Source organism: Trachurus trachurus (genome assembly GCF_905171665.1).
Source record: "Trachurus trachurus genome assembly, chromosome: 5".
NCBI lineage: Eukaryota > Metazoa > Chordata > Actinopteri > Carangiformes > Carangidae > Trachurus > Trachurus trachurus.
The window spans coordinates 3819519-3846386 of NC_139896.1; the positions used below are offsets into that span (position 1 = coordinate 3819519).

General features: G+C 40.6%; 1 protein-coding gene across 1 annotated transcript in view; it reads left to right on the forward strand.

Moving 5' to 3' along the window:
• The window catches only part of LOC310985594 (retinoic acid receptor gamma-like), a gene marked incomplete at its 3' end in the record, with an annotated part of 34367 nt that extends 10543 nt beyond the window's left edge, over nt 1–23824 (forward strand). The window contains 9 exon segments of the mRNA XM_083971211.1: nt 15025–15173; nt 16558–16699; nt 17416–17579; nt 18310–18486; nt 19472–19676; nt 20897–21055; nt 23367–23482; nt 23484–23522; nt 23525–23824. Coding sequence (XP_083827337.1) covers nt 15025–15173; nt 16558–16699; nt 17416–17579; nt 18310–18486; nt 19472–19676; nt 20897–21055; nt 23367–23482; nt 23484–23522; nt 23525–23824 — 1451 coding nt within the window.
• Between the last annotated feature and the right edge of the window lie 3044 nt (nt 23825–26868).

Below are 26868 nucleotides of genomic sequence, written 5' to 3' on the forward strand. Positions count from 1 at the left end.
GCTGTCTCTGAGGTGTGATGTTAAAGAGATAATGAACAGTCTGCTATGATGTTGTTGGCCTTATACTAGTGAGTGTAGTTGAGTAAAGTGATGTAAGTGTGGGCCGATGATCATGGAAGCTCCACGCACTACTTTCTCCAGTCTTTTCCTGTGAGGTTGTGTGCATACTATACTATACTATAGCAGCTGTGTGTGTCTCTCTGTGTGTGTTAATCAGAGTGTGTGTGTGTGTGTGTGTGTTATCAGGGTCTCAGTGTTGTTATCGTAGCGCTCTCTCTCTCCACAGGAAGATTCAGATTCCTTTCGATTCCGTGTCCCATTCTCACCCTGCAGTTTGTTTGTTTATGTGCTGAGTTGCTTTTGTGAGTCTGACTGACTGAGTGACTGAGTGAGTCAGGGCGGCGGGGGGCGGGGTGCGGGGCTTTGGTTTATTTTCTTTATGAATGACTTCACATGATTGACAGCAACTTTTTAAACAATGTCTGAACTCGATGATGTGTCCAGAAAAAAATAAGCACTGAAAAGCCTGGAAGTCACACGGCTGCACAAACACAAACTCAAACTCAAACTAAAGTCGCAGTTCAAAGTTTGAAGTTGATAAACAGAGAGAAATGAGTAAGAATATTAAAGGGCTGCATTGGCTTTTCATCATCCTCAGTTTTTTGATTAGAGCCGGTGTTTGTGCAGCTGCAGGAGGAAGAAGAGGAGGAAGAGGTGGTTACTTCACACTTTGGCAATACGATATTCTTGTGCAAAAAAAAAAGAAAAAAGAAAGAAGCATGACTGTATAATTGAGACATCAATGATTAGAATGACAAAAGTGTGAATCACTCGAGTGTTTCTCAACTTCCACCGCCACCACCACCACCACCACCGCCTCGTACGATTCTCACTGAGCTGCAGGTTCAACAATCAGAGGCAGCAACAGCTCATTGTCATGTTGGAGTCTGTTCTCAGGCTCAGTGGAAAATCAAACATTGACACAAGCGCACAATTTTTGTTATATAAAAAAAAAAAAAAAACAGACTCTGACGGGTTTCTTTTTTTAGGTCGTCCTCCCTCCTCCTCTCCTCTGCTCTCCTCCCCCCTGCTGAGCACCTTGAGTCTATTTGTCTTGGTGATTATTTAGATAGCGGGGCATCGGGCACTGTCAGCTCCACTGCAGCTCTTAATGATGATGTATGATGAGCCGTCAGGACGACAAACACCACGGCAGCAGCAGCAGCAGCAGCAGCAGCAGCACTGGGCCTGTCGCAACTCGCTAAGCAGCTTCACATTCAGCTTCTGATGCCAGAAGCCTGAAAGACAAACGTCCACAAACGGCTCCTTGTTATTATTATTAATCATGTGAATCATTTCTTTATCTTTATCTACAGTGTCATGCAAAGGTTTGTGCACCACCTGGTCCAAATGTCTGTTACTGTGAACAGTTCATCAAGTGGAAGATGAAATGATCTGCAAAAGACATGAAGTTACAGATGACACATTACCTTTATATTTTCATCTTTTCCATGTTCAAACTGACAGAAAAGGAAAAGGGCCTGCAGCATAGTTAGTAGTTAGTAACCAGTAGTAGTAGTATCAGAGTGTGTATAGTATAGTAAATAGTAAATCTCTTGTCTGATACCTTGGTCAAAGTTCTCTGAGAGCTCAAGTCTCCTGGGTTTCCCATTCTTTTGCAGGCTGCTGCTTTGTTTCCCGTTTTCACTCTGAAACTGTAGAAAACTAAAATAATACACTGATATTGATGAAAATATTGAAAAAAGAGTGTTTAATGTTTAACTTTATGTCTTTTGGAGATCATTTCATCTTCCACTGGATGAACTGTTCACATTAACAGACGTTTAGGACCATATATACAGTATATACACATATATGCTGTTGAAGGATCGGCCCAAAAGAAAGACACATGTAAACATGGTACAAAATGACCAGAGGGGGTTTATAGTGCTGAGTGTGTGTGTGTCTGTGTCTGAATAACCTGTTAACATTAATGTTTGGTAACACACACATAAAGGTGTTACTCACATCTCACATTCAAACCTTTATGGTTCCTTTTTTCTGTTTTTTAGCCTCGGTCTCAAACATGAAGCTCAACCAGCTGATTATTATTATTGAACCTTCTGCTTTTAATTGATTAGACGATCGATTGACAGAACAATCAATGAACAGCTGATACTTAAAGACGAACTATGCTCAGATTCTTTCGTTACCTTTAATTAAAACGCGTCAGAGTCCTAGTGCTGGTTAAATCAATGACTTGTAACTAGTTCCAGGGAGAATGGAGGCTCTCTGCTTTATGACAGATAAGACTACACAGATATACACATGGTAACATGGTAGATGATAAATAACCTTATCCACCGCTCCATGGATTGATTTCTCACCGGCTTCGTTGAAAACAAATGAATGCACATGGAGGAGAGGAGGGTTAGAGACACAGAGGAGGAGAGACCCGATCTAATAATAATAATAATAATCAATGAATCATGCGACTACAGATGACCTCATCCTGCAGCTTCGTCGGTGTAAACTGAACATTTTTGTGGTGCGGTTGAACAAAAAGTTGCATATTTGTGGTTTCCAGCTCAGATATTGTTACGGGAAAATCCATAATTTGGTGAATAACACTGTTATCTCTCCTGATATTTAACTCATTTGTTCCAAAATTAACATCATTTCAGTCTTTCTTTTTTTTTTAAAGTTTAAACTTTCTTTTATTGTGGGAACTAAATCTCCAGCGACACTTTTGACATTGACACCTTTTGGTTTATGGTCCAAACCAAAACCTGTGTGTATGTGTGTGTATGTGTGTGTGTGTTAAACCGACACCAGCAGCAACAGGAGGAGGAGGAGGAAGAGGAGGAGGAGGGAGAGGAAGAGGATTATAATAGCGACTGTGGTGAAAACACGAGCTGCATATTTGATCGTTTGCCTTCGTTGGAAAGTCGACAAAAATGAGAAATTTGTTGTTTTTCATGCAGACGGTGAAATTCCTGACGGGTGTTTTTGACACTTTCTCTCCTTGTCTTGGTGGGGGGAGGAAGAGGAGGAGGAGGAGGAGGAGGAGGAGGAGGAGGAGGAGGAGGAGGAGGAGGAGGAGGAGGAGGAGGAGGAAGGAGGGGCTCATCTTTTCCTGTGTTTTTTATGTGAGGCAGTTCAGCACCTCGCTGCCGTCCTTTGTTTCAACGTCAGGGGACATTAAAGCAGCGAGGACACGCCGCCGCCGCAGTCTGTCCTCTCTCTGTCACGCAGCCTCCTCCTCCTCCTCCTCCTCCTCTTTCTTCCTCCTCTTCCTCCTCTTCTTCTTCATCATCCCTCCTTCCTACACTGTGTCTTATCAGTGTGTCTGTTTGTTTCCCAGCTGTGATGATGCTCAGCGTTTATTCTCCTCGAGCCGTCGTTGTGTAACCGAGAGATTTAATGATACAATTACAATTACAAAAGGCTCAATTAAGAGATTAGGTGGAGTGTGTGACTCTGTGTGTGTGTGTGTGTGTGTGACTGTGGCCTGGAGGGGGGAATCCTCTTCATTCATTCCTTCATTCATTCATGGAGTGATAATCTTGACTTGTGGCAGCCTCTTCTCTTCAAAGGCGGCGTAACAAAGGGCCATCCCATCATCACAGCTCCGATCAGACAATAGGGAGAGGGTGTCAGAGCCGAGCTGCTGATAAAGACTTCAGCCTCAGTGTGTGTGTGTGTGTGTGTGTGTGTGTGTGTGTGTGTGTGTGTGTGTGTGTGTGTGTGTGTGTGTGTGTGTGTGTGTGTGTGTGTGTGTGTGTGTGTGTGTGTGAGGGTATCTGGGATCAGATCGCTGCTCATCGACGTCTTTGATTAGAAAATGTAGAAATCTGTGTCAGTGGGTCACCATGACGACGACGATGGCGAGAGAAAGAAAGAAAGAAAGAAAAGAAGAAACTCCAAACAACCTCGGCCGCCAACGTAGAAATTCAAGTTCAGTGTGTGTGTTCAAGTGTATGTGTGTGTGTGTGTGTGTGTGTGTGACCTTCTTTTACAAAAGCAGATTCTTACAACAGCGGCAGTAAACCCCCCCCCCCCCCCCCCCCATCCCCATCCCCCTCCTCATAACCAGACTCAGGCATTTGTTGCAGCTGTGATGAGAGTTAAAGTTGTTCCTGTGCAAAAGGAACATTACGTTTAATTTTCCTGCAGCTTTTTCATTTAATTTAGAGCGTTTAGAAGTTTTTTAGAGATTCATGCAAACTGTTAACGTTTGCACAGACTGTGACTCAGTTGTGACTCAGTTGGTTTTAAATCGAGCTCTGCAGGAATTAATCTCATTAACAGATGTGAAACAGTCCTTTTTTTAACATTGTTGCACAGGCATTACATGATGCAGCAGGTATCCTCACAGTAACATGACGTCCCTTTGTCCCAAACACTTCAATAATAATTCAGTATTTGTACATTTATTGTAAAGTGTAAGGATAATTATTTTTAATCGTTGTGTTATTTTTTATTCTCTCTTTTACACACACAGTTTCGTTTATCTTCGATAGCGTTTCATGTCGCGTAATTACTAATCCAATGCAACGTGCAAGTAGACATGCAACATTTTCCAACTTTCTGCAGACAATGTATAGCTATATATGTGATTTTTTGTTTTGTTTTGCAACAGAAATGCAGTGAGTTTATGAAATCCTGCACAAGCCCCAAATATTTTGCACATTTTGCACGGAAAACAGCGATTCATACGGCGAAAGTGCAGCGTCTTTGAAAAAATCCAGACCCTATAGCATTAACACGGCTGAAAAGGTCAAAAAAAGAAAAGAAAGAAAGTCCAGAGGTAAAAAAAAAAAATTGCCGTTAATCCAGTTCCAGTTTTATTCTGTTACATAATAACATCACATCACAGGTAGCGGTCACATGACGACATATGAAGCAGCATTATACGTATATATAAAAAACAGGAAGTTTGTGTTGCAGCTGCAGGAGCAGGGTGGAGATCTGGCTGCTGATTGGTCAAACGGCCTGAAACCAGGTTCAGTGTTTCGTGTTTGGACTTGTCTCTGCAGCTTCTGGCCATGTTTAACCCCCCCAGCCCCACCCAACACACCCAACACCCCACACACACACACTTTAACTGAGGCAGAGTTTGGCCTTTGATTATTCAACTCAACTCAACTTAAAGAACTTTACTTTTCCATTAGGAACTTCCTCTGCAGAGCGACAGACAGTTCATATTAAAAACATAAAGAGCAGGTTAAAATAAGATGAATACAAATGTTAAAATATAAATGTTAAAAAGAAAAACACTCACACCTACAAGCATACACATACACTTACATACACACAAACCAAAACAGCCATTCATTGTGAACTGTTGCTGCTTTTTAATATGAACTATTTGTCAAATCGCCCTCACACAAGTGATAAAACTGTTGTCAAGCCAACAAAACGTGTTTTTTTTTATATATATATATATATAGAAAATGTCAAGGTTTAACTTTGCATCTCATTTGACTGACAGGATTAACAAGTTATTTTAATGTAAGAAATTCAATAATCTGGAGCTTTGTGACCCAGGAAGTGACTCCATCCGTGTTCAGTTCAGATTTCAAAACTTTTTCTTTCTTTCTTGTTTCTTTCCAGAAGTAGAAACCTGGTTTGTCCTGTGTTAGAAAAAGAAAGAAGCTTTGTATGTGTGACGGTGACGGTGAAGGGGAAGGACAAACCCAGATTTACCATTTACCATTTAACAACCTGTCCCATAAACACACCATCCCCCCTACACACACACACACACACACACACACACACACACACACACACAATGCGACATGAATGTGATTTCCCAGTAAGAAAAAAAAAGTTGTTATAGTTTATTTTCATTTTCCGTCTGAAACTGAAACTGAGAAAAGTCTAGAACAGTTTTATGAGTTTGTAGGTTTGAGGATTTGTGTTTTTCTAAGTGGACTGGTGCAAATGTGTGTGTGTGTGTGTGTTTGTGTGTTTGTCCCTCCTCTTCATGTTGTGTGTGTGTGTGTTGGTGTGTTTTTATGGAGCATCTCCTGGACAGTAGCCGCGGCTTCACAGCCTTTTTCCTTTACAAGGCGCTGCAGTGACAGGAAGAGCTCCTCCCCCCAGAGGACGTGGGGGGGTGAGGAGGAGGTAGGGGTGGGTGGGTGGGTGGGGGTAGGTGGATGTTTGGGGGGGTAGAAGGGGAGGGGGTAACTGGTATTGAACTTAAGAACAGCTGATGAAAGGGATTGTCACTCAGGTTCTCCCCCATCTCCTCCCTGCTGTCGTGGTAATTACTCACTCAGCATATTTGAGGCTGAAACTCTCTCTCTCTCCCCCCACCGTTTACACTGCAAAAACTCTAAACCTTACCAAGAATATTTGTCTTATTTCTAGTCAAAATGTAATTTCTAGTTAAAACAAATCTCATTCTACTTAAAATAAGACTCATCACATTTAAAAAGTAGCTTGTTTTTAGACACTTTTTACTTCTTTCAAGCATATTTTCACTTGAAATAAGTAGAGAAATCTACTTTTCTTTCTTATTACAAGCACAAAAAACTTCCTTTTACTAGCAGATTTGGGCCTGAGGATGTGACAGTGTTTCACACAGGAAGCAAAAGTCCAGAAAAACACATCATTTTGCATGTTTTTCATCTTTTTTTTTTGTATCAGTGTGAGGTTGCAGTGTATATAGGTGCCTCGATGCTGCAGTGTAAGTTATCCCTATGTCTATGAGTTTTTCAGACCTCACAGGAATTAAAAATGTGAAGTTGGAACAAGATAAACCTGACTGTTATAAGACAGATAACACGGTAGCAGTAGAGACTGAGAGACTGTGAGGATGAAACTCTGCCAAAACAAGTAAGAACACTGCAAAAACTCAAAATCTTACCAAGAATATTTGTCTTATTTCTAGTCAAAACAAATCTCATTATACCTAAAATAAGAAACATCACATAAAAATTAGCTTGTTTTTGACAGTTTTTACTTATTTCAAACATATTTTCACTTGAATTAAGTAGAAAAATCTGATAGTGGAGCAAGTTTTTCTTTCTTATTACAAGCACAAAAAAAACCTGCTTTCACTGGCAGATTTTTCTACTTATTTCAAGTGAAAATTTGTTAGAAACAAGTGAAAATGATCTACAAACAAGTAAATTTTTAGGTGATGAGTCTTATTTTAAGTGGAAAGAGTTTAGTTTTGACTAGAAATGAAACATTTTGACAAGAAACAAGACTAATATTCTTGGAATGATTTTGAGTTTTTGCAGTGTATCAGCTCACAAATTTACAACTCAGCTCAGAGACATTGAACACAACACGAGAGCACAGGTTTTAATTCTACATTAGAAAGTCGACATCTTCTCTCTTGTTGTTGTTGTTGTTCCACTGAGCGATGCTGCGTTCAAAGCCCCCACACACCGTCGTACGTCGTCCACTCGACCCCCGTGGTCCCGTGCTGCGGCCCACACACGCACATAATTCACATGCACACACACCACATTCCTCAGCGAGTGAGAGAGAGAGACAGGACGTTGTGTAAAAACTCACTCTGACGTTTTAACAATCCACCGATTCACAAGTTTCTCACATTTCTCATCTTTGCTCAGTAAAAACACTGTTACAGTTTTTTGTTGTTTTTACAACCACTATGAGCTGTTTTTCAACACTTTTAACACAAACAATCCCCCCAGCGGTCAATTAAACACTTAAAATCACACAATATGAACTAGAAACCAACACAGATTTTAAAAATAAAAGAACACAAAACACCAAATTCAACAAAACAAACATGTAGCACAGTGTTATATAACAGCACTTACATGTGTCGGCTCATACAGATCGTATGTTATATTGATCATGAATCCTCAAATTCATGCATTTTGTTTCTGCAAAGCTGCAGTTTAGTTGCTGTCAACACTCTCTGTTTTCCCATGATGCTCTTCTCCTCCTCTGTGCAGCTTCTCCTGCAGTGACAGTGATAACTTTAAGATAATTCAAATAGTTGTACTAAAGTATCTGCTTGTGTAACCATGTGAACAACTTCTTTACCACAACACTACGCCCAGATGATACGATTGGTAACCGATTTTCTTCTGCATCTTTACGCCTCAGTCTGACTGAAACTGGACGATACATGAGCAGTAGAGGCGGCTTAAAGTGTAGCAGAGAAGAACGTGGCGTTCTCGTTCCCTGCCGGTGGACGGCGTGCGTCTCATCTGTGCTATAAGTAAAACACAGCGTGTAGGAAATGAAGACACACTGCAAAAACTCAAAATCTTACCAAGAATATTTGTCTTATTTCTAGTCAAAATGTTATTTCTAGTCAAAACAAATCTAATTATACTCAAAATAAGACTCGTCATATAAAAAGTAGCTTGTTTTTAGACACTTTTTACCTCTTTCAAGGATATTTTCACTTGAAATAAGTAGAAAAATCAGATTTTTCTTTCTTATTACAAGCACAGAAAACTTGCTTTCACTGGCAGATTTTTCTACTTATTTCAAGTGAAAATTAGTTTGAAACAAGTGAAAATGATCTAAAAACAAGTTAATTTTTAGGTGATTAGTCTTACTTTATGTAGACATAGATTAGTTTTGACTAGAAATTAGACATTTTGACAAGAAATAAGACACATATTCTTGGAGAGATTTTGAGTTTTTGCAGTGCAGACGTCAGATCCTCCACGTTCTCACTGTTTGAAAACACAGATTGAAGCCTTATGGAAGCGTATTGCATTCACTTTTCTGAGTATTTAGTTTTTTTGCATACTTTTTTCAGTTTTCAGTTTAAATAATTCATAAAGAATTCAATTCAAGTGAATGCACTACGCTTCTGTACAGCCTGACTCATTCATCCAGTTGTTAACTAGGTGTTGTAACAGCAAAGTTACTCCGTCACTATCAAGATGCCTCACTACAAGCTGCACCAATGATATGAAATGTTACAGCTGCACTTCCTGTCTCCTAAAGTGGGCGTGGTCACTCGTCCCTCCACCTCGTGTTGTGAACGTGTGTGTGGATTTATAAAAGTTGTCGTAAGAGGAAAGTGAGCTCTTTATATTTTCTTATTTAGGTCGGAGTTGAGTAACAGATATTTTCTTGTTAGTCTTGTTGAGTTGCTGGCGTCGATGGCGTAGAAAACTTGAAAAAAGAGGGAACGTCGCACACTCAGCTCCAAGTAAAATATATTTATTTAGGACAACGTTTCAAGTTGTCGAGTCTTAACACGTGTTAAGAAGTCTTTATTTCTAAAACTGTCTTTGACTCGGTGTCCTAAAGGGACTGAAACGATGCATATCACCACCTCGTCTTGACATGTTTCCGTCAACTCTTCGGTTTTCTCATTTTTTTGTGTGTGAAACATACATATATACCTATTTACACATAGTTATACATTAAAAAAAGTAGCTTGTTTTTAGACACGTTTTACTTCTTTCAAGCATATTTTCATTTGAAATAAGTAGAAAAATCTGACAGTGGAGCAAGTTTTTCTTCCTTATTACAAGCACAAAAAACTTGCTTTCACTGGCAGATTTTTCTACTTATTTCAAGTGAAAATTATCTAAAAACAAGTTAATTTTTAGGTGATGAGTCTTATTTAAAGTGGAAAGAGATCAGTTTTAACTAGAAATGAGACATTTTGACAAGAAATAAGACAAATATTCTTGGAAAGAGTTTGAGTTTTTGCTGTGAAGAGGAAGAGGAGGAGGAGGAAGGAGAAGGTGAGACAGGTTCAGGTGAAGTCACACCAGACGTCCTCTTGTCTCTCGTGTCCATTAGCGCTGCTGTTGATTGATGTTGTGACACACATATCGAGGTGAGGGTGTGTGTGTGTGTGTGTGTGTGTGTTGTCGAGGCTGATCTGAGTTCAGGGTGATGACAGCTGCTGACACTTTCTGGCTCCTCTCCCTCTTTTCTCCGCGCCAGGTAACATCTCTCTCTCTCTCTCTGGCGCCAGACCAGAAGTCTCCGTTTCAGTCGCTCAGCAGCTTTTTCTCTCTTTTCTTTTTCTTTTTCCACTTGTTCTCTCACTCTGTCACTGTTACTGTATAAACATGAAAACAACACTCAGCTTAGTTACGCTACACTGTCACTCACTCCTTTAGCTCCGCCCCCTTCACCTCCACCTGGACTCACTATACCTCCACCTGGACTCACTTTACCTCTACCTGGCAGCGTTTAACCCCCTCTTTTTAGGCCACACTGCAAAAACTCAAAATCTTTCCAAGAATATTTGTCTTATTTCTTGTCAAAATGTCTCAATTTTAGTCAAAACTAATCTCTTTCCACTTAAAATAAGACTCATCACCTAAAAATGTACTTGTTTTTAGATCATTTTCACTTGTTTCGAACTAATTTTCACTTGAAATAAGTAGAAAAATCTGCCAGTGAAACAAGTTTTTTGTGCTTGTAATAAGAAAGAAAAACTTGCTCCACTGTCAGATTTTTCTACTTATTTGAAGTGGAAAATTTGCTTGAAAGAAGTAAAAAATGTCTAGAAACAAGCTGCTTTGTAATGTGATGAGTCTTATTTTAAGTATAATTAGATTTATTTTGACTAGAAATTACATTTTGAAGACAAATATTCTTGGTGAGATATTTGAGTTTTTGCAGTGCATGAAACGTTTTAAAAACAGAGAAAACAATCTCAGGTTTCAGTTTTTTAATAGAGATCATTTGATTGGTTGAAATGTTTAAGTCCAAATACAAAGAAAGGAAGTTCCACAGAAACATGGCTGACAAACAAATATGTTAAAAAATAAATACAAAAACTTACAGTGAGAAAAAGTTTTCCCATGCTTTTCCAAATCTGCTTCCTCTCAGTTTCTGTCTTTTACATAATTAGGTCTCAGATTTATTCAGTTTTCTTCCACAAAGAGACGAAAAGAAAGAAACCAGCTGCCTTTTGTAACTTTTATTCATCCAGGAAGAAGAGATCTGTTGAGATTAATAATGAATACAAACAATTAAAACATTAAGCCACAAACAGAATTTCAATCGCCAAAATAAATCTAGCAGTACTTCTAACAAATACATAAATAAAATGTCAAAATGAAAATGATCCTGCAGCTGCAGCGTGTGACTAAAAACTCAGGTATTTTGCCTTTAAAAACTCTCTTTTTGCAGATTAATTTCCTTCTTTCCATAGAGCTGTTTCTTGTTTCTTGTTTTAATTCTTGCATCAGAGGCAGTGAGTCAACCTGAGCAGATACAGGCTTCATGCATCTGTATCTATCTGCTGCTGCAGAAACCACCGATGGTTAAACGTCAGTGTTGTGAAATCAGATGAGACGGAGGGAAATAAAACAAGTCAGCAGTTTTAACAACAACAACACGTTAGGCAACGACTTGGCCGCTGCAGCGCCGGCTGTTTGCCCTCATGTGGGGCAAAGACGAACAGAACAGAAAAGAAATGAAAATAATTTAATGTGCAACACAGTCTGTGTGTGTTGAGTCACTGTTGTTTTCATAAAGTCTGATCATCTTTATTTGCCGAGCACTCGTTAGACAAGATGTCGTCATTGTTGTTGTAGTGGGGATTTAATACAACTAATGTTTAATGTTTAAATGAGTGAACACGAGTTGTCGACATTAAACAATCACAGACACACAACCACAACACAACCAGTTGCTTTAGGATTATTTGACCATGTGTGTGTGTGGATGTTAAAACAAGCTGCTGCTGCTGCTGTTAGTAATGGCCTTTCTTCAAGTCAAGGTCAAAGTTAAATGGTCAAGATTTTTATTTAACCTCTCGGCCACTGGGAAGTTTCTGTCCTCTCTCTCACCTCCTCCTCTTCTCCTTCTTCTCCTTCTTCTCCTTCTTCTTTCTCACTCTTTTCATTTTCCCCCCTCTCTGTTTTTATTAGATTATTCCTTTGTGCCTTTTGCCTCCTCTGTTTTTTGAAACCTTACCACTCTTGTTAATGACAAGCTGTGGGTTCAGGTTGGGGTTGGAGGAGGAGGAGGAGGAGGAGGAGGAGGAGGAGGAGGAGGAAGGACTGAACCACATTTGGTCCAGTCCTGTGCTTTCCATTGAAGGTGACCGGGGTGGGGGGGCAGAGGGGGGGTTGTAGTTGGAGGGGGGGCTGTGGCTGTGACTTTGGGGGGTTTTGACCCCTGGATTCTTTATTTTTTACTAGGAAGGGATCCAAGGATGGAGCTGTTGATGTGAATAGCTGCCCAAGGTGACTGGATCCCAATAAAGAGACCGTCAGCCTGGCCGGGGGCCGGGGGGAGGAGGGGGGAGGAGGAGGGGGTGGGGGGGTGAGGAGGAGCTATGGGTGGGGTTGGGGGGGGGGGGTTTCTCCTTCCCATCCCAGACACAGCGTTTATAGGGCCTTGCTTATGAGCCGGGGCAACTATTAAACCCCGTCCAGCCTGCACTGAGGAATTTAGGGCCAGGAAACAAGGGAGTGTGTGTGAGGGGGGAGGGGGGGTGTTAGAGGGTGAGGGGGGGGGGGGGGGGGGGGGGGGGGCAGAGGGAGGTGAAGTTGGGGTGAGTGAAGGTGAAAGTTGAAAGGCATGTTCGAAAAAAAAATAAAAAGAGAAGAGGAGGAATCTGGTTGTTCTTCAGTCGTCACCTTTAAATCTGCAGCAGGAGAAGCAGGCGGTGCGTTCACTGTCCTTCACATCCTGGGATTTTTTAGTTTTACTTTCTTCTTTTTATTAGTTTTTATGTTAAAGCAGAAGTAAGCGGATTATTTGTGTTAATGTAAGTCTTAAATTGTTATATCTTCCGACAGCAATCACTTCTATAGAGTGTTTGGTCTGAAACACGGGTCTGTCAGTCACTCTGCTCTGCTCTGAGCCGAGGAGAAAACTTTCCTTGTATCCTACAACCTTTATCCAATGAGGAGAGAGAACGGCATAAAGGGGCGGTCCTCTCTGTGTGTACAGCCAAGGGATGCACGTGAATGTGGTGACGTAGGGACGAGGGCGGGGACTGCTAACTCCATCGGCTGACAGGAAGTTAGACAAAACCACCGGATCGCTTACTTCTGCTTTAATGAATTCACATCACACATTCACACACAAAACAACCAACACATCTTCACATGAGAGGGTTTTCTCCACGTCACTGAATTATAAGAAACATAAAATGACCGGTGACAGTGTGAGCTCCACCGATACAAACACAGTCACTAACCATTTGCCATTTGCAACTAACGATTATTTTTTATTATCGATTGATCTGTTGATTATTTAAACAATTAATCAGTTAGTTGTTTGGTCAATAAAATGTAAAAAACGTCAATCAGTGTTTCCCAAACCACCAGATGACGTCTTCAAATGTCTTGTTTTGTCCACAAACCAAAGAGAGACTCGGTGTTACACTGCAAAAACTCAAAATCTTTCCAAGAATATTTGTCTTATTTCTAGTCAAAATGTCATTTCTAGTCAAAACAAATCTCATTATAATTAAAATAAGACTCATCACATTAAAAGTAGCTTGTTTCTAGACACTTTTTACTTATTTCAAGGATATTTTCACTTGAAATAAGTAGAAAAATCTGATAGTGGAGCAAGTTTTTCTTTCTTATTACAAGCACAAAAAACTTGCTTTCACTGGCAGATTTTTCTACTTATTTCAGGTGATGATTAGTTTGAAACAAGTGAAAATTATCTAAAAAAAAAAGAGTACATTTTTAGGTGATGAGTCTTATTTTAAGTGGAAAGAGATTAGTTTTGACTAGAAATGAGACATTTTGACAAGAAATAAGACAAATATTCTTGGAAAGAGTTTGAGTTTTTGCAGTGTAGATTAGTTTTGACTAGAAATGAGACATTTTAACTAGAAATAACACAAATATTCTTGGTAAGATTTGTAGTTTTTGCAGTGTATGCAGTCAGTCAGTCAGTCAGTCAGTCAGCGGGAAGGAACAGAGTGAGACAGCCGAGTCTCATAAACATCCCGCCTCTGTTTGTTCACATGGAGCTGCCGGCCTCTCAAATAAAAATGCACATACGCACACATGGAGGCACAAAAATTCAGATGTCAGTCAAAAAGTCAACAGAGGTATGTTGACCCCCCCCTCACTGCCCCCCTCCCTCCTTCCCCCCCTCCTTCCTCCACTAGTAAACGGAGAAGCCAATCAAACCTGGGCTGCCAATCAGCGTTTTATCAGCGGGGGCCATCTGGCCATCAGCTAATTGTGTCTCTTTTAAGGCTGTCAATCAGAGCAGCCCCCTCCCCTTTCTCTTAAAAATGCCTTTGCCTTTGAGCTTTTTGCTTTTTGCCTTCTGGCTCCGAGGGGGGGGGGGGCAGTGGGGGGGGGGCAGTGGGCTGCATGGGGTCGAGCTGGAGGAGGAGGAGGGGGAGGAGGGAGGAGGGGGGGGGGGGGGGGGGCAGTAGAGGCTGTTTGTTGACCACTCTCTCTTAATCAGTTGTTGTATTTAGCTTTCATCATCGTTTCAAAGACTTTAAGGACTTCTGTAAACTCTGGACTTAAGTGTTTCTTTCTCCTCCTCCTCCTCCTCCTCTCTGTGAAAAGTGAAAAGTTAAAAATGAACATCGACCCATCTATCTGTTTTCACTGCTCCTTCTTTCCTCCTTTCCTCCTTTCCTTCTCTCCCTCCATCGCTTCTTCTTCCTCTCCTTTCCCCACTCCTTTCCTTCTTTCTGCCACCTTTTTCACTTCCTCCCTTCCTTCTTTCCCTTGGTCCTCCCTTACCTGAACCAATCTCTTCTGCTTTTCCATTCTTCTTTCCTTCCTGTCTCCCTTCTTTCTTTCCACCATCACATTTCCGACCCTTCCCTCCCTCCTTTCTTCCTTCCTCCTTTCTTTCCCTCCATCCTTCCTTCTTCCTTTGTTGACCCAATCTGTTCCCCTCCTCTTTCTTTCTTTCTTTCTTTCTTTCTTTCTTTCTTTCTTTCTTTCTTTCTTTCTTTCTTTCTTTCTTTCTTTCTTCTTCCCTTCCTCCCTCCTTTCTTTCTTTCCTTTAGCTTTCATCATCATTTCAAAGACTTTAAGGACTTGTGTAAACTCTGGACTTAAGTGTTTCTCTCCCTCCCTCTCTCTCTCTCTGTAGCCGTGGAAACCCAGAGCACCAGCTCGGAGGAGATGGTCCCCAGCTCTCCGTCGCCTCCTCCTCCTCCGCGCGTCTACAAGCCCTGCTTCGTGTGCCAGGACAAGTCGTCTGGGTATCACTACGGAGTCAGCTCCTGCGAGGGCTGCAAGGTAACAACACACACACACACACACACACACACACACAGAGAGGGAGAGAGAGAAAGAGAGAGGGTTTACATGTATGAAGTGAACAGCTGATGTTCACTCAGAGTGCAGAGGTGCAGCTGCAGCCTGCAGACAGATGTGGACCGGCCCTGCTGCTGCTGCTGCTGCTGCTGCTGCTGCTGCTGCTGCTGCTGCTGCTGCTGCTGCTGCTGCTGCTGCTGCTGCTGCTGCTGCTGGTGGTTCAGTGTTGTGACGTCGCCCTCTAGTGTTTCCTCTCTGACGCTGCACAACCTCGTTCAGGCAACAGCAGCTCAACAGTTTGCTGAGGAGAGAAAGATTAAAAAAAAAAAACACACAAAATAAACACATGAAGAGGATCATTTTTTCCTGCCATAAAACAACTGACTCTTCATCGAAACTATTTATTTTTCTGTTGCTCTCTGTTCTTGACAGTGCCTAATTCAATACACGTAATTGTTATTTTTCCACTTAACCACCCAATAGAATACAATACAATACAAAGACACATACGATACAATACCCAATAGAGTTACTGGGTGTTATTATGTAAATGATGTATACGTCTGTCACAACCATGAAAGTTTAGGTGACGATTAGTGGCCAAAAAAATAATTGCATTTTGTGTCACTATTATAGTCTAAGCCTGAACACAGTTCAATAAGACACATACACCTTAGGAAGAAGAAGAAAAAGAAGAGGAAGATACATTTATTGGCTTTGCAACTAAATCTATGATGCTGGTGTCAGTAGATGTCTAAACCTCTAATGAGGAAACATTGATGATCAGACATTTCTGTTCGTTTCATCCAGATGTTTTTTTATACTGATGAAGTGAAACCATTTGAACAATTATGCAAAATCAAATCAAATAAACGTTATTGTCCCGACAGGGAAATTAGTCTCGGGAACATGGAGCTGCAGGCGCAGGATGATTGTGATCATTATGTGATAACGGTGACAGGCCTAATGATCTATTATCTACTATCAGTTATCAGTTATCTCTCTATATTCATTTGCATCGTGCTCTGTTCCACCTTGTCTGATCAGAAAGAAGTTACATACTGAGTGTTTTATTTCTGGTGTCCAACAAACAGTAACTCACACAAAATACAAGACAGTCCACAAGGTGGCGCTGTTGCTTGGTCGACTCACCGTGGTGAAGCCGAGTGAACATCAAACATCACTACGACTAGCTACTGCAAACATCAGTCGATTGAATGTTAAAACAATCTGCATCTACAGTATTTTTAAACCGATTCATCGTTTTAGTCACTTTTAAAGCAAAAAATGTCAGAAAAAAACAACATTTTCTGCTTTTCTTTGTGAGTTATTCTGACCCCTCCCCTCTTCTATGTCTCGTTTCCAGGGTTTCTTCAGACGCAGCATCCAGAAGAACATGGTCTACACCTGCCACAGAGACAAGAACTGTCAGATCAACAAGGTGACGCGCAACCGCTGCCAGTACTGTCGGCTGCAGAAGTGCTTCGAGGTCGGCATGTCCAAAGAAGGTGAGACAGGACACGACACGACAGGACATGAGAGGTTCAGAGGACATGTTAGGAAACTGTTGTGAACTTACTTTGTTCAACAACTGATGCAGCTGTTTTCAAGGCATAAGTCGCTGAGACCCGTCCCAAAAACCAAAAAAGCAACAGATCATCTGATATTGAAAATTATCAATAATATTGAATATGATTTTATCCTGACGTCTTCTAAATCCATCTGTCAGAGAGAAACATCACCGTTGTCTGCTTATATGAAGAAAAATGTTGGAGAAAACACATTTTTTTTGTCTGTGACTTCTTTCAAAGTGAAAAATTAACATTGTTTAAAAAGCTTTCAGCTGGTTTTTCCCAAATAAAATGATTAAATATGATTTTATCCTGATCCTGTCAGAGAGGAAACAAACACCCTCGTCTGCTTATATGAAGAAAAATGTTGGAGAAAACACATTTTTTCTTTGTGATTTCATTCAAAAGTGAAAAATGAACATTTTAAAAAATCGTTTTACACCTTAATAACAATAATAACTTAATTTAATAATAACTTTATCTATGTAGCACCTTTAGAAATAAGTGTTTTGCCCAAAAAAAGCAGTGATGTCGACGTAAGCTCATAGGAAAAGAAACAAGCAAAACATATTTTGGCGACATCTATTGATAATAATGATAATAATAATAATTTGTGTGTGTGTGTGTGTGCGTATGTGTGTGTCTGCGTGCAGCGGTGCGTAACGACAGGAACAAGAAGAAGAAGGACGTGAAGGAGGAGGTGGTGCTGCCGGAGAACTACGAGCTGAGCGGAGAGCTGGAGGAGCTGGTCAACAAAGTCAGCAAAGCTCATCAGGAAACGTTCCCGTCGCTGTGTCAGCTGGGAAAATACACCACAGTGAGTCTGCTGCTCTGTTTCTAGGTTTATAGATTTAAAGGGATAGTTCACCCAAAATTGAAATTTCACTCATTATCTCCTCCCCCTCATGTGGACTAAGGGCTGGGAGAAGTTTCAGAGTCCTCCGTGGCTTCTCTGAGTTACAGGGGGTCTCGGCGTAGCAGTGCATGTCCATATAACGGTTGCAAATGGATACCAACTGTCTTCGTAACAAAAAGACACACCAAAAAACATCCAAATACCTCCATGCTGCTCGTATGTAATGTCCCTCTTGTACTGAAGCCCCGAAATGCGAAACTGTCCCCAAAAAAATTAAATAAGTCTATATTTCAAGCTTGTTTGTAGTGGAAGCTTCTTGAAGCTCCTCTTCCTGGTCCGTCCAAATCTCACGAGATTTGTGCCGGCGCAGATACATACAATACAAGAGGGACATTACATACGAGCAGCATGGAGGTATTTGGATGTTTTTTGGTGTGTCTTTTTGTTACGAAGACAGTTGGTATCCATTTGCAACTGTTATATGGACATGCACTGCTACGCCGAGACCCCCTGTAACTCAGAGAAGCCACGGAGGACTCTGAAACTTCTCCCAGCCCTTATATTAGTCCACATGAGGGGGAGGAGATAATGAGTGCAATTTGAATTTTGGGTGAACTATCCCTTTAAAAAAAAAAGCACAATCACATCTATGCGTTCACATCATCTCTCTGTCTCTCTGTCTCTGTCCCAGAACTCGAGTGCGGACCACAGGGTGCAGCTGGACCTGGGCCTGTGGGATAAGTTCAGTGAGCTCTCCACTAAGTGCATTATAAAGATTGTGGAGTTTGCCAAGCGGCTTCCCGGCTTCACCACGCTCACCATCGCCGACCAGATCACCCTCCTCAAATCTGCATGTCTGGACATCCTGGTACCACAAACACACCAACGCTGCTTTTTACTTCCTCCTCCTCCTCCCTCACGCTTCCTCATCTCCCATCTCGCTGATTAACTTGTCAAACACATGATCCTCCTCTAACTATAATCCCTATAGTCATAGCAGTAGGTTCATTACCTTTAATTGTCGGTGCAAGCTATTTTTAGAACGGCGGAGCAGAGCCGTGAGCTGCTCAGAGCTACGCTACGGAGGCTCATTATGGGATTTCTTGGTTTCCCTCATCAAACTCATCAAATACACAATCCAACAACTCCACAACGCTCTGGTGGACAAGTTGTGAGCTGCACATTCACCACGCTATGAGATAATAACACAACGTTACCACACAGAGTTGTTTTAGAGGTAAATGCAGCCGGAACTACATTCTAGACACAACGGCTGCTGGGCGGAGGGATTTCAAAAGCGCAAGTAGTTCAGAGTATTTGCTCCGCATGTGTCGTAATGTTACAGAATTATACAAGTTGTGACCTGCACATTCACCACGCTAGGAAATAACCATGTATAATTATGTAACATTACTTACAACACATGAAGCAAACACTCTGAACTACTTTCTCTTCTGAAATCCCTCCGCCCAGCGGCCGTGAATGTGCAGGTCACAACTTGTCCACCAGAGCGTTGTGGAGTTGTTGGATTGTGTATTTGATGAGTTTGATGAGGGAAACCAAGAAATCCCATGAGCCTCCGTAGCGTAGCTCTGAGCAGCTCACGGCTCTGCTCCACTGTTCTAGAAATAGCTTGCACCGACAATTAAAGGATTGTATATTTGATGAGTTTGCAACATGCACATACAACATACAACATGCACCGATAATTACGTACTGCTGTGACTATAGGGATTATGGTGATAGGAGAATCTGACTAAATGTTGAACTATCCCTTTAAGGTCAAACTTCATCTTTATTTTTTTTTTACTAATATCCACTTCTCTTCTTCTTCTTCTTCCTCTGCTGTCCAGATGCTGAGGATATGCACGCGCTACACTCCGGAGCAGGACACCATGACCTTCTCCGACGGTCTGACCCTCAACCGGACTCAGATGCACAACGCCGGCTTCGGCCCGCTCACCGACCTGGTGTTCGCCTTCGCCGGCCAGCTGCTGCCTCTGGAGATGGACGACACCGAGACGGGGCTGCTCAGCGCCATCTGCCTCATCTGTGGAGGTGAGTTTCCTCTTCCTCTCCTCTTCACATCATCATCATCATCATCGTCAGCTCCACCTGTGGTCATGTGACAGGAACAGGAAGTAGCTTGTGGCGAGGCCGGGTATTGTTTTACTCTTTTGTGTCTATCTCCAAGACGCTGAATGATAGCGATGTACAGGGTTCCTACGCAAGTATAGAAAGTATGGAATAGTATGGAATAGTATGGAATTTGATTTTATACATTTCCAGGTCTGTTAAAGTATGGAAAATGGAAACTCTTATATGGAAATATATTTATCTTAAGACTTATCTGGGTTTGGTCTTATTCACATCATTATTTTGTATGCGCTATATAATCTCCAGGAAATTATTTGGTTACATAATGGCATACAAATTCAGAATAATGAAAACAAATTATTAAATTAGGGTCTGGAAAAAGTATGGAATCTGGAAATTTAAAATGTGTAGGAACCCTGGATGTAATTCTTTTTTTTTATTGAAAGCGAGACACTTCGGGCTTCGGTCTTTACAAAGAGTCCACTAGTGAGTCTGTAGCTCAGCCAGAGGCGGAGTCGTCCTGCCTCAAACATCCAAAGACCCGTGTGCCAAAGAGAGTTCATTTACATCCAGATGGTTGATGCTCTGTTGCCTTGTATGATTGAGATTATCAGGAAAATCAGCCGTAAATGCAATAAATAATGCGTAGATTTAACACTTAGGCATTTTACACAAGCTAAGACCAAGACATGGGATCATAAACTTGCAGGAAACAAGACAAAAAACCCTGTGCACCAATGGAAATATCAGGTTTTCATGCCAGTCGAATGAGGCATTTTTGTAAATAATGTAAATAATATATTTTGTAGTTAGAGCCCGTATCCTTTTCTTCCTGATCCCAAAGACCTCGAACAACAGTTATATAGTGTCTAAAAAGAAGTTTATAATCATTTTCTGTGTGTTTCCAACAAATATATGTGAAATGTATTTTCCGTTTTTATTTTTCTGATCATATACTGTATCTTTTTCTACATTCATATGACGCCACCACAGTGTTAATATTGTGAAAGCCCAGGTTGTCCTGAAAAAAAAAGGATGTCAATTACTTGATTGTGCATCACAGGGCCGAGGTTAAACAAAGATTAATACACAAAGAGACCAGGAGAGAGGAATACAGAAGAAAATGCCTCAGACTCTGAAGGTTTAAAGTCTTTAAAACCGTTCCTCTGTCTCTGTCTCAGACCGGATGGACCTGGAGGAGCCGGCGAAGGTGGACAAGCTGCAGGAGCCTCTGCTGGAGGCGCTGAAGATCTACACCCGCCGCCGCCGCCCCAACAAGCCGCACATGTTCCCACGCATGCTGATGAAAGTCACCGACCTCAGAGGAATCAGCACCAAAGGTCAGAGGAGGATTTTACATCTTAAGACCTGTATAAGTTTTAGAGTTGAAGCGCTGCTGTCTGTAGCTCTGAACGTTGGCAACTACAAAAAAAAAAGAAGAATGTTTTTGCTCAGATTCATGGATTTGTTTAGTTTTTCATTTATAAGACTAGAATAAAAAGCTCTGGTCCTGATTTTCTTCATAAAGTAACATTTGGTTTTATTTTGGTGTCGGTATCAGACTCAAGAATCTGGAAAAAAATATCTGATAATATCAAATCTAAGAGTTTCATTCCAAATAAAATGATTAGATATGATTTTATCCCCATCCTGTCACACCCTTGTCTGCTTATATGAAGAAAAATGGCGGAGAAGTCACATTTTTTCTCTGTGATTTCATTCAAAAGTGAAAAATTAACATTGTTTTACACCTTAATTATGATAATAGCTTAATTTAATAATAACTTGATCTATAAAGAACTTTTAAAAACAAGCGTTTGACCAAAAAAAAGTAATTAAAGAAGAGGAACCAGAAAAAAGAACCATGAAAACATAAAAGTGGAAGCCAACAACAAATTGAGACCAGGAGGAAGCAAATAAGACGTGAAGATTTAGTTACATGAGATAAAAAAGAATAAAAATGGGGAATATGAGATAAAGAGATAAAAGAGAGGAACAAGTGACGGCATAAAAACTAAACCTGAATAAGACTGTGAGATAAAATAAAACAAAATGTGAAGAGGACATAAAACAAAAGGGAAAAATAAAACTTTAATCAGATAAACTAAAAGCATGGTTACAAGCAAACCACCTGTAACCTGTATATAACAACTGCCGGGCACCATTTGAGTTTTTATTTTTCAGTTAATTGTACACAGTATTTTTGTGTATGTCATTTTGGTTTTAGCAGTACTTAATACGATAATGTATTACATTTTGTGCAATTTCTACACACTTCTGCTTGTGCAACTGGGTGTAATGGGCATCGTGCAACACAACCTGGCACTTTAAACTGATGTGCACTTATTAGGGCCTTGTGCAATACTATTATATCTGGCACTTTGATAAATACTCTTATAGGACATCGTGCAATAAAACCTGGTACCTATGCACTTGTCATTTAACCCAGCATTTATGCATTTTATCTCTGAGAACAAAATGCTTCCCCTACCTGTGGAATGTGTTTGTCAATATGTTTTTCATTGTCATAGTTGCCTTTTTGTCTTTTTGTGTTGTCTACGTTATTATGTGTAATGTTGTGTACTGTTTTTGAACTGTTTTTATGTTAGGCAAACATAAAAACAGAGAACGGTGTTCTCTTGTTGTTCCACCACAGTTTTGCGGAGTTAATGTGAAAACCACCCACAAGTATATACCAAATAAGATAACGTTGAGTCAAGATATTTATCCACATGATGGAGCAGACCTAAAATCTCATTTTTGACAAAAAATGAGTTCAAGTTCAAGTTTATTTATATAGCACGTTTAAAGACAACCGTTGTTGACCAAAGTGCTGTACAATATCAGCATATCAGACACATAATATCCAACACATTCAGATTCCAGTTCCACACACATACACAAATAAACAGTTCCACATAGCTGAGTTTCCCATATTAACCCGTGTTGAAGGCCAAAGAAAAAAGGTAGGTCTTGAGCAAAGACTTTAAATGCAAGACATCTTCAGCAGTTTTTACGTGGAAAGGGAGTTTATTCCAGAGCCTGGGTGCTGCTGCCACTGCAAAAGCTCTGTCACCTTTACTTTTGCATTTTGATTTACCCCCCTTCTTGCGTTGTAGGGCAGTAATGTGCACTGTCGCATTCAAATAAACAAATAAAGTAAAGTCAGTGTTTCTTCCAGGATTTTTTTAAAGAGTGGCGGCGAGGGTGACGGCACGCGATTTAGCACATATGTTTATTACCGTTACCTGTCCATGTGCCCGTGTGTGTGTAAGTGCGTGTGTGCGAGAGAGAGAGTCGCGGCCACAGAGTCGTTAATTAACGCTGGATGCGCTGGGTGATAAGTTTCGTTTTTACTGAGGAGGAACTATGAAGAACTCAGCTGTGATTGAAAAGAAAAGCACCTAAACCCAGTCGAGAGTTGTAACTGTGTAGTGGAAAGGGGTGCAAAGTAATGGTAACTGGTAGTGGAAAGCCTGCTTTACATTGTTTTAACATTTAAAAAAAACCAATTACATGTAGCGGAAACCCTGAAAGTAAAGTAAGATATGTATAAAGTAAAAAGTGATAAAACAACATAATAAAACTCCTTAACGTGTGTGTTTGTGTGTGTGTGTGTGTGTGTGTGTGTGTGTGTGTGTGTGTGTGTAGGTGCAGAGCGAGCCATCACACTGAAGACAGAGATCCCCGGGCCGATGCCTCCTCTGATCAGGGAGATGCTGGAGAACCCCGAGGCCTTCGAGGACAGCAGCGACTCAGGGGACAGCACCACCACCACCGCCACCGCCTCTTCCTCCTCCTCCTCCTCTTCCTCCTCCTCCTCCTCTTCCTCCACCGCCGCCGCTCCGCCCGCTGCTCCGCCCGCTGCTCCCCCGGCCATCCAGGCCATCAAACAGGAGGAGAAAACCCCGTACGAGTCGCCTGTAGAGGAGGAGGAGGAGGAGGAAGAGGACGACTACTGGGACGAGGAGAAGGAGCGAGCGGCGGCGGACAGCGACGGCGAGCTGTGGGGGGAAGCAGCGGGTGCAGCAGCAGCGGGAGCAGCAGCATCATCATCATCAGCAGCAGCAGCAGCTTCATCATCATCCACCTGCAAGAAGAAGGTGTGATGATGATGATGAGGAAACAAACACACACAGTGAGAGACACAATGACGACGACGCTGCTTCCTCCTCGTCCAGAAACAGAAACATCTCCAGTAAAACCTCACAGAAAGAACCAGGCTCTTAGAGACGACGACATGCTGCACACGACACGACACGACACGACACAACGACACGACGACACGTTCACTGACACTGAAACCTGCAGAGAGAAACGTGTGCGAGTGGGAGAAGTGAAAGCACTAAAATCACTGTGCCAAAAAACCAGACTGATGTTTTTTTTTTTCTTGTTTTTTTTATGTTGAACTTGTTACACTGCAAAAAAAACATAATCATAATCTTTCCAAGAATATTTCTCTTATTTCTTGTCAAAATGTCTCATTTCTAGTCAGAACTAATCTCTTTCCACTTTAAATAAGACTCATCACCTAAAAATGTACTTGTTTTTAGATCATTTTCAGTTGTTTTAAACTATTTTTTTACTTGAAATAAGTAGAAAAATCTGCGGTAACCCTTTAATTTACAGGCCGCTAATTACATGATAATGACGTGATAATGTCACGAAAGAAAGAAACAAGTAATTGCATAGTAATGTCAAGAAATAGCCTAGAAATAACAGTCAATTTCATAGTAATATCATGTTTTTCCATAAAGGCAAAACTTGCATTACATGCTTTTCATACTTTGAATTTTTTGGGAAAGGCCAGAATTTTTCTCCACCAATTAACCAATATTGCTGGACCATTTCTACGCAATCAATTGTTCTTGGCTATATTTCTCAACATTACTATGAATTTGGCTGTTATTTCTAGGCTATTTCTAGACATTATGATGCAATTACTTGTTATTTCTTGGCTATTTCTTGACATTATCTCGTAATTAGCGGCCTGTAAATTAAAGGTTTACCGAATCTGCCAGTGAAAGCAATTTTTTTGTGCTTGTAATAAGAAAGAAAAACTTGCCCCACTATCAGATTATTTTATTTCAAGTGAAAATATGCTTGAAAGAAGTAAAAAGTGTCTAAAAACAAGCTACTTTTTAATGTGATGAGTCTTATTTTAAGTATAATGAGATTTGTTTTGATTTGATTTGAAATATTCTTGGTGAGATTTAGAGTTTTTACAGTGTAAAGAGTTGTTGGGTCCACGGCGCCAGAGGAACCGGTGGCGGTGGACAGAAGAGAAATGCACTCCTCCTCCGCTATGATCTATATAATAAGGGCTATGCTTTGTATAAAGTTGATGGTTGAATGACAGTGAACCAACTGAACTCTACGTGGTCGCCGCCAATGTCTTCTCAAATTTTTTTTTTCCTTTTTATTACTATTCAGAGATATGCTACTTATTTTTTTATTGTATTTTTTTTTTTTTTTTTTTTTTTCTAAAGCATGTGTTCTCATCTCTGTTCTGTTTGTGGGACTTCTCCTTTATTTGTTCGTTTGTTGGTTTGTTTTTGTACATTTTTATTCAGTCCTGCTCAGATTTGACTGGACACACACACACACAGACACACACGTGTTTTTAGACGCTTTGATTTGTATGTATTTCTTTACTTTGTTGGACACAGATGCAAAAATACCAAACGAACATGGAAGCAATAGCAAAGATTGAAAAGAGCAATAAATAACGAATCGATGAGCAGGACTCAAACTCACCACGGCGTTTAAAGGGATAGTTCAACATTTTGGCAAATTGGCCCATTGCCATAATCCCTATAGTCATAGCAGTAGGTTCATTACCTTTAATTGTCGGTGCAAGCTATTTTTAGAACGGCGGAGCAGAGCCGTGAGCTGCTCAGAGCTATGCTACGGACTGAGGCTCATGGGATTTCTTGGTTTCCCTCATCAAACTCATCAAATACACAATCCAACAACTCCACAACGCTCTGGTGGACAAGTTGTGACCTGCACATTCACCACGCTATGAGATAATAACACAACGTTGTTTTAGAGGGAAATTCATGCAAAACCGCTCATGTTGCGTTGCTTTCAGGGACAGTTTTTCATCAAGTAGTCTCTGCATTTACGTACCTCGAAAACCATGAGCCTCCGTAGCGTAGCAGCTCTGAGCAGCTCGCCGCTCTGCTCTGCCGTTCTAAAAGCAGCTTGCACCGACAATTAAAGGTAACGAACCTACTGCTATGACTATAGGGATTATGGCAATGGGCCAATTTGCCAAAATGTTGAACTATCCCTTTAACTTTAACTAACACACAGAAAATAACACAACGATATAAAACAGTTAAAATCTAAAGCTCAGGTTGATCATCAGGGACACGTCTGCTGTGAACGTCCCCGTCTTCAACAAACTAACTAACTTTCTTGAGACATCGAAGCCATAAAGTGTGTGAGGCACCAGGTCATTTAAACAAATGATGACAACAAACGAACCCTAAAAAAAAAAAAAAACTGTTTACATCAGAGAAAACCTCAGGTGTGTGTGAGAGTGTGTGTGTAACTGAGAACATTTATCAATAAGGATCATTATTACTTCCATTATCATTTCTGCAAAAATCTAATTATAAATTAAGGAAAAAAAAGAGTTTTGTTGGGGAAAAAAACAGAGAAAGAAAAATCACAATGACAGAAACTGTGCTGTATCTATAATCTATAATCTATTGATATTATCTATAATAATAAATAAAAACCTTTACATTTGTTTTTCATTGAGACTTACAACAGTTTATTATGTTTTTGCCAGATGTTACAGTAGTGATGAACAGCTGCAGCTCCACACACACACAAACTGATCAAAGTATTGACTAATAATCAATAATGAGAAGTGCTTTTTACTTTTACAAAACAGAACTTTTCGACATTTCTCTTTCTCTGCCTCACACACACATAAACACAAACACAGTCAATATTTTGCACATCATCCGCCACATACACACAATATTATTTAGTATTTAAAGATGTTTTTTTGTTTTTTTTTCCATCATAAATAACCGTGATATCTCATAACTAATTGTTTTTCCTGTTTCCTTTTTTTTCTTTTCTTTTTTTTAAATGTATTTTTCTGTTTTTCTCCAATCTGAGCTGGTGCAATAAT